Source organism: Alligator sinensis, unplaced genomic scaffold (assembly GCF_000455745.1).
Source record: "Alligator sinensis unplaced genomic scaffold, ASM45574v1 scaffold851_1, whole genome shotgun sequence".
In the NCBI taxonomy this organism is placed as follows: domain Eukaryota; kingdom Metazoa; phylum Chordata; order Crocodylia; family Alligatoridae; genus Alligator; species Alligator sinensis.
Window position 1 is genome coordinate 150,501 of NW_005842410.1, and position 8,736 is coordinate 159,236.

At 43.1% G+C, this 8,736-nt stretch overlaps 1 protein-coding gene across 3 annotated transcripts in view; it reads left to right on the forward strand.

Annotated features, from left to right (window-relative positions):
- Window positions 1-8,736, forward strand: part of DOK7 (docking protein 7) — a 68,607-nt gene that overhangs the window by 42,046 nt on the left and 17,825 nt on the right. For 2 of the 3 annotated variants that reach the window (XM_025211548.1, XM_025211547.1), the window contains exon 7: window positions 674-1,548. In XM_025211548.1, the coding sequence (XP_025067333.1) occupies window positions 674-1,548 (875 nt within the window). Of the gene's footprint in view, window positions 1-673; window positions 2,986-8,736 lie in introns of those variants that run through there. The other variant, XM_014522915.2, reaches the window with a different exon arrangement.

Here is an 8,736-nt window from a genome sequence, read left to right on the forward strand (position 1 = left end):
GAACATTCTGTATTGGGTTACAAAAGTATCATCATTAACAATAGCAGTCCATTTTTTGTTTGCCCATGTGATGTACAGCTGTGGAGTTTATTGTATTTATTGTAGGCTCTTTTGGGGTCAAAGATAATTAGAATCTTAATAATTGATTTTATTTTTACTGCTTCTTTTAAAGGTTCACTATGCTATTTTTTCATTCAGATTACATAACAGAAAAAGCAGCAGACTGAGATTGTTCATTTAGCTGCTTCCAGTCCAACACTGAAATCTAGTCTGCAGGTTGGTGAAATTAGGAATCAAAAGTTTAAACTTTAAGGAAAATTCCCAGCTACTCTGACTCTCTTGCAGTGTGGATCAGGAATAGCTGAATGAAAAAGATTATACAGGGGTAGAATATGTCCTAGACAAGGAATAGGATCAGGTACAATTTCTTTAAACTTTGCATAAAATTCAGTATATTTTCTGAAGAAAGCAGGCTCACAAAAAAGGTAGTCACATTGCTTTATATATATTTTTTTCTAAAGGTACAATTCAGAACATGCATTGCATTGTTATGACAGAATGGCCCCTTCCTCAAGAGAAACAGAACTTCTTTTATGTCTTTAGTTCTAACTACGTTCTTACTTTAATCAACTAGATTTTGAATGTGAGAGTGATCTGGTTTCTTTTATTCCAGGAGATGACAGAAGTCTGTCGAGTTCATCTTCGGATACCAGCCACTCGGACGTTAGTGTTGGGAGCAGGTTAACGATTTGGCCTGAACAGTCTTCAGCCAGCACTTCTCAAGAGAGTCATGGATTGGGAGCAGCAAAAGGCATTCATCTGGGGGAAGAAAAAGCCCATGCAGAAGGGGCACGTGGCACTGCCAAACCACCTCCTAAGCCGCTTCGGTCCAGACAGCTGCAGGAAATCGGTCGTCAGAGTTCCTCTGACAGTGGGATAGCTACGGGTAGCCACTCTTCTTACTCTGGAAGTTTCTCTTCCTATGCTGGAAGCCTGGATATTTGCCATGGTGAGGAGTTTGGATCATTGCTAAGCCTGCCATTGACCCTTCCTTCAGATCAAAATTTATGTACTTGCCCTCATGGTGAGCCCCAGAGGAGTGCAGGCTCAGAGTATCAGGTTCCCAGCTCTCTCAGACATATTTATGACACACCCAGGAGTTTATTACAGGCAGCTGCTAAAGATGTGCAACACAAGAGTGCAGATTCCACATTACCCAAGGACCAGGCCCAGGCACCCCAAGGCATTAGTGACCCTAAACTGCTGGTACCACACTTGGAAGCACAGATGGCACCTGAGCAAAGCCAAGACCGGGGAAGGAAAGCATCCGCACTCCCAGAAAGCATCAAGGACTCAAGTGAGGAGACATATGCGGAATTTGTTTCCAGATGGTCAGATGTAAAACCACAAGGACAGGTGTCAGACTCGAAAGGTAGTGAGTTGGCACCACCTAGTGGAGTCCCAGCTGACCCCTGTGAAATATATAGCCCCCACCCTGGGATGGCAAGAGCTCTCTTTTCAGCTTGTCCAATCTGTGGTGGACTAAAGGTAAATACCTAATGCTGAGCAGATGCTAACAAAGGTTTCTGTACCTTATTTAATAACTTTCTTTTAAGTAACTATAAACAGTTGTGAATTGCAGCCTATTCTTTTTTTTGGATAATAGCTTTTGTACTCTTTATGGATAAGTTAAGAAGTTCAGTACATGGCTCACTATTCTGTCTTTAAAATCCATGCCTGGAACAAGAAAACATTTAAAGAGATAGACTTTTGGGTGTTACCTTTTAATAGGCCATATTCTCTCTTTGGATGGACATGAGTGGCTCACATTGTCTTCAGTGGAAATTGCAGAGGCACACTGTGGAATTGAATTTGTCCTGTAATAACTAAGTGCAAAGGAGACTGGTCTGCCTTGATGTTGGTTTTTCTTTCTTTCTTTTTTTTTTGAGAAGGGTGAAGGGAGGTTGAACAGGACATGTCCTTAGCTATGAGCTGTAATTTAAAATTATGTCTTTACCTTTACTAGTGGATATACCTCCTGTGCGCATGACTAGTTTGCAACCATGTTTTGTGGCTGGAGAAGACAGAGTGGCAGAGCTTCTCAGTGGCAGCCTAACAAAGGAACTCCTACACAGAATCAGACCTAGTCAGAGCTAGTCTAGCATCTTGCCATTAACCGTGGCTAGTACCAAAGGCTTTGGCAAGATTCAAGAACCAGTTACAGGGAAACCTGCCCATGGGGAAAGATCTTTACTACCAGCCAGCAGAGACTGGCTTTGGACCTGAAAGAGGAGGATTTACATCCCTTCCCCATCCCAAGTTTAGTTCTTAATATTCACTGTCAGTTTTTTCATCTGTATAATTGGCTAATCTCTTTTTGAAACAAGTTAGGTTCTTAGCCTCAAAGAAATCTTATGGCAAATAACTTGCACAAGCTGTTTGTGCATTGTATAAAGGAAATATTTCCTCCTGCCAGTTTCAGAGAAGACTTTCATTGTTTCGAATGTAGTTGCTAAACTGGAATGAGAGAAATCTGTTCATGTTCTGGAGGTGTTGGAAAAAACTTGAAAGGAAGAGAGAATGTTCAACTTGAGGAGAGTGGTATAAAAATGGAATTTGGATAAAATTGTCTCACTCTGAGAAATATTTGTCCATGGGTGGATCTAGAATTTTGAAAAGGAGGGTGCAGATTGTGAGGTACATCGCTACATATAACACAACACATAGCTTTCTCCAGTTAAAAGTAAATTAGAAGCTTTACTAATATGTTTGGGACCTAGGACTGTATTATTCTAGAGGTGCATCGACTGATACATCATTCTGATATCAGATTGGCACTGCTATAAAGAAAACTGTATTGAAATTGGCTTTTTTTACCGGATGTGGCCGATTAAATGCTGTGTGCATGTGCGCAGCTGCAGTACAGCGTGTAGGCGGTAAGCAGCACAGCCCAGCAGCTTGGAGAGCTGTGTCTAGCTGGTAAGTCTTGTGATGGAAGGGGAGTGGGGAGGGAAGAGGCGTGGGGGGAGCGGGGGCAGATCAAGGCCCTGGAGGTGAGGGAGGAAGTGGGGCTGGGGCTGGGGCTGGTGCAGGGCAGGATGCAGGATGGAGTCACGGCTCATCTGGGGGATGCTGGGGGTGGGGGGGAAGGGGCAGCTCCCGCTGCTGCACTCACCCGGAGAGGGCATGGGGGAACATGTGCCCCTCTGGATCTGCTCAGGGTGGGGCAGGCTACCGCTGTGGGCTGGGGCTGTGCCAGGCACTTCCTGGAGGGGGCTGGGCTGGGCTGGGCTGTGCTTGGGGCGGGGTGGGTGGCAGAGCTGGGAGGAGGCTTTGGGGGGCTATAGTGAATTTTGGGGTGGCTGCAGCCCCCTCCCCCAGGCCTCTTCCCACCGCTGCCCCCCCCCCAATGCCTCCTGGAATGTGCATAGCAGCGGGAGCCACCCTGCCTTCCCCATGCCCCGGCCCCAGCCCTGCTGTTTCGCATGGTGTGAGTAGGATACATTTTACATACTGTTATAGCCAGGTGGAACTGACTTGTGGACCACCTAAGATATGAATTCTCCAAATTTATTTGAAGGTGTTCAGAAAAACTTTGGTGTGCTAATGCTTTCAGTGCTTTGCAGTTTCACTTAAACCATTAGTTAGATTGTGCTCATATTTTTAAATGCCCAATATTTATTACAAAGAGAGAACACATTATACAGCAGTCAGAAAGGACAGAAGCAGGTTTCTGTGTTCAGCTCTGCATAGAATTGTTGAAGATCATAAAGTCCTCCCTCAGGCTAAAGTTTTTCCTTTATTTCAATAGTAATTTTAGCAGAAAAGGAGGGAATAAGAAAGACTGGGGCAAATCATGTAGCAGTGTGCAGTGTCCCCTGTCAACAGAACTAGTGATGCATCAGTGTCCAGATGGAGGCAGGATTTCAAAATGTGCTGGGGGAGTTGGCCTCTCCATTTTGTCAGCGAGTTAGAAGGACTGGAGGAGGTGGCGGATGGAGTGTGAAAGTTAATGGTTGCCTTTTTTGATCGAGTGACCCCAGTAACTAGCATTTACAAGGCTGCTTTACTGCTCTTCTACTCTCCTTGCAAGTAGAAGGATAGTGACCATAATATAGGGCATCAAGATTGGATCTGTGAGTTAAGTAACTTTAAAGTCAGGGCAGAAATGATAGCAGGAATTTCATGCTATTTTACTTGAGAAGAAAAGAAAAAAAGACACTGAGAGAGAACTCCATAGCATATTAATATAAAACATAGAGGGAGTAGAGTGACTAGAAGCTTATTGGACACCATAGATGAGGCAGTAGATGTGCACGCTGTTTTCTATTCTGTTGTACATTGTACTGTACAGTGTCTACAAGATTTTCTGCACTACAAACTGCATGAAGTGTGCACTAATCACAGTATTTTCGTATTGGTGATTTCAGTGATACAGATACATGTTGATTCGAGATCCTTGTACAGTATAAATATGCTAGGCTATGCACCTTGGATTGTTTGGGGGTTTACAAGGTTTGCAGATTTATTACTGGGCCATATTTATGCCATTTTCAACCCACTCCATATTAGAATGGGGAAAAACATTTCACTGTACATATTTGGTTCTGTAACTTCATTTATTCTACAGTTTAAAAAACAATGTCAACATTTTTATAGGTATTTTTTACACCTCCATTGTTTGTAACATTTCTTAGAAGCCTGAAAATAAAATTATCTTTTCCAACTGTTTTTGTCCATCTGGCAAATACTCTTTTTTCTGCCCAAACCCTCATCCTCTGATATTTTGAATGAATATGGAGTGGATATGTCTGTTTTTATTTACTTCCCTGTGGTGTGCCAAAATCAGTGATAGCAGTTAGGAAATGTGTCTAATGGTGGAAATGATAGCTCCAATCCTCAATTCCTGCATCACTCCATAGTCTCATTTATTTAAAAGGGTTTTTTTTTCTGTGTGTAAAAAGTATAGGTTTTTTATTTAATGGGCTGTGACTCAGTCAGCATAAGAAAAGATGGCATTGATTTGCAATGATTTCTTTATCATAAAACACTCGCAAATATTCAGCCAGATATTCTGCTTGAGGATACCAGTACCCTTTTGGAGATAAAGACATGGTTGCATTGGGATGGAATGATATAGGTATAAGCAGTTGCATTGGGATGGAATGAAGGTGTAAAGTGTTGTAACTTTAACCTGAGTTTCATATATTATTTATTCATTTTATATGCCACTTGCAACAAAGGCTCGGGGCAGCTTACACTGAGGCCTCCGCTACGTGTGTGGGTAAAGACACAATTGGATACAACGTGTGATCCACACAATCGCGCCTCCTGCTGTGCTACATGTGAGGTGCAGCTGGGCCTGGGAGCCCCATCAATTGAGGAGGTTTCTGCCCTGGCTGCTTGAGGCGCAGCTGGGATCGAGTGCCCCATGTGAGCTGGGGGCTACATGCACCCCCAACCCTTGGGATCATGGCACCCCAATCCCCAGGGCTTGAGCATTTCAGGCTAAGCAAAGGGCACACCTTCGGCTGGGAGCCCTGTTAGCTGAGAGACCCTGCTACATGTGCAAATTAAAGCTGGATAGCAACTAGCTATAAAGTTAGTACACTTTTTTGAGGTCTAACTTTGTAGCTGGTTGAAGCTTTGTAGCATGATAGCTATTTGCATGTGCAGCTGGTCTTAAGGTAATTGTGCAGTTACCCAGTTCATTGCACAGCACCTGTAACAGGTAGTGGGGGCCTAAGAGAACAGAATAATTCACAAAACAAGAGAATGACAAGAGGACAAAGCCGCTTAAAAGGGAACTAGACTATCAATATAAAACAACAAAGACCCGTTAAGAACTATCTCAGCCTGACTAAAGGTTACAGAGTTTAGGTCACTGCTGTAGGAACACACAGACCCAGCAATTACATTGGAACAGCTGGCACTTGACTAGCAACTTCTTCTCCCTTTTTAAACTCGTTGAAAGTTATATCTCTCCACAGCCAAGGACCCCAATTCTTTTCTTAAGTTTGTTTATTTATTTGATTTTTATACTGCCCTCTTCAAAAAGGTTCAGTGGTTTACAATAAAAGCAGACAAACTAATAAAATGACCCCAAAGAATACCCAGATTTTAACCACACCTGCTAAAAGCCTTCCCAAATAAAGATAACCAGGGTTAGGCTCGGGCTGTGGCCAGCCTCAAGCAGGATGGGGGAGCTCAAGGGCTGAGGAGCTACAACCCAGAACAACCTCCCATGTGTTTGGCTAAGTGAAGCTGGTGCATAGATGGTAGTTGTAGGAGGTTGCTCTTGGCTGACCTTAGGGATCGTGATGGAGTGTAAGGAAAGAGGCAATCCTTTAGGTACCTATGACTTAGGCTATACAGGCCTTTACAGATCAAGACTAGCACCTTGGCTTGTGCCCAGAAAGCTTTTGAAACCTAGTGCACACTCTGGAGCACTGGAGTAATGTGCTCTTGGCCCCCAGGCAGAAAGCAGGCTGCTGTTCTGTACCAACTGCAGCTTTTGGATGGTCCTCAAGGGCAGCCCTACGTAGAGCACACTGCAGTAGTGTAATCTTGAGGTTATGAAAGCATGGATGATGGTGGTCAGATCTGAATCTAAAGCAAAAGGTTGCAGCCTTCCCACCAGATGGAGATGGTGAAAAGTGCTCCTCGCCACTGCTGCAATCTGAGAATCTTAAGCGCAGCTAGGTGTCCAGGGGTATCCCAAGCCTGTGGATGTGACTGAGAAGGGGCAGCTGAACCCCATCAACAATGGGTGTCCTTATCCCTGCATGAGGCCTGCCCACCATCATTACCTCTGTCTTGTCCAAATTCATCTTTAATTGGTTCACTTGCATCGAATTCCTACCTGTAGTCAAGCACCACATAAAGAGAGAGACTGCAGGACCTCGACTGAATGAAAAGGAGAGAGAGCTTCACTACCATAATATTTAAATGCCTCCTAATGTTTCAATAGATTTACTCTCACAGCATCCTAGCAGTAGGGAGAATGGGAATTACACTGTTTTACAGTGGAAGAGACAAGGTACAGTGAAAGTAAGGGATAGGTCCACCAAAGGACTTGGTTGACTTTGCTCTCCAGTGGAATCCATAACCCTAAACTGGGTACTTGGGCTCACTATTTAATGCAAAAGTATAAAGGGGAAAGAAATTGTGGAACTGCATATTGAGTGGGAAACTTCCTCTATGGGCCTAAGCAAAACCCAAGGAGATGGAGTCCTTTCTTTTATCCAGCAGCCTAGAGCGCTCACCTGGGGCTTACATTCAAATCCTTCCTCTGCCTAAGGAGACTTAAACCTATATCTGCCATCTTCCAGGAAAGTGTTCCAACCTCAAGCTATAAGGTATGAAACCTTTCCCAGTTTCTTGTGAGAGAGTTTCATTTTACTTGGACACAATTAAATAGGGGTCATAGGGAGAGAGAGAGCAAGAGAATGAGTATATGACTAGTTTAATGAAAAGTTTGGGCTCAAGTTCCCCCAGACAGAGGAGGGATTTGAATTCTAAAAAACAGTAAGCATCTCATTCCTTCTGTGTATCTAGGCCTAAGTAACATGCCCAAGGTCACACAGGAAGTCTGTAACAGTACAGGGCCTTCACATTCCTATACTAGGCTTGGACCAGCCCAAGCTAGAGCGCCTCTCTCCAGGCCTTCATAGACCCACTACTGTAAGGTGGGCAGGTCTAGCAGAGGTAGCCTTGTTTGTGCAATGGTTATGCTGTCCACAATTTTCCATTTTCACTTCTGTGAAGGTAATTTTGTCAGATGTTTTGTTTAAATTAAAGTTTTCATTAGCAAAGAAAGACTAGGTTCTAAAGAAATCACAGAAGTGCATTATACTCTACAGTATTACCACATACCAGTATTATCACCATATCTTCTCATATACTGCTGAATTGCCTGTTTTTGCTTTGTCATGCATTTGATCTGCTGATTTTTCAAAGGTAAAAGAACGTGGCCATTGGCATTGTAAATACATATCCTAGACTATGAGCAGATGAACTATTCACCACGAGGGTAAAAGGGGACTAGGATTTACCTTGCATCAACTGTTCAAAAGTAACTGCCCATTTGCCCAAACTTATCTGCTACTCAGCTTCCATCTGCCCTGGGATAAGAGCGTGCACACGAGCAATAACTGCAGAGCAGCTCGTGCGTAGTAAATCCTAGTCTCCTTGTACCTCATGATAAATTGCTGACCTGCCTATAACTTTTGCATATGAGCTGGGTTTTTTTCAGTTTTGTAACGTAGCTCACATAAGGAACATGCCACTTAAGTTGCACGCGCATTTTCTTATTGTCTAATCTAAGTAAACTTTGTTCTAAACACACACTTTTGGTTTTTTTGTTCAGCCTTAGTTAGATAGTTGCTTATAAAAAAATCTTAAATTTTGCAAGCATTGAGCCCTTGGCATTGGTCAATGTGCTCTGAGATTTAAAAAAATAATAGAACTTATTTCTGTTTGCGAATGACTTGCTTATTAATATTACTGTGAATACTTTGCACTTTTAAATTCTCCTACTTGTCACCTGAGGTCCCTGAAGATCTTAATTAAACATTTTATAAATATTGAAACAAAGAGGACAGGGCTAGAGCTGCTCTATGAGACAGTAACAGACAGCTTTGTCTTCCAGTTCCTGACACTCGCCTCTTTTCATAGCCTTTTTCCCTTCCTTGGAACATGTCCATTGAACCTTAATAAAAGCATTATGCTCTTTCC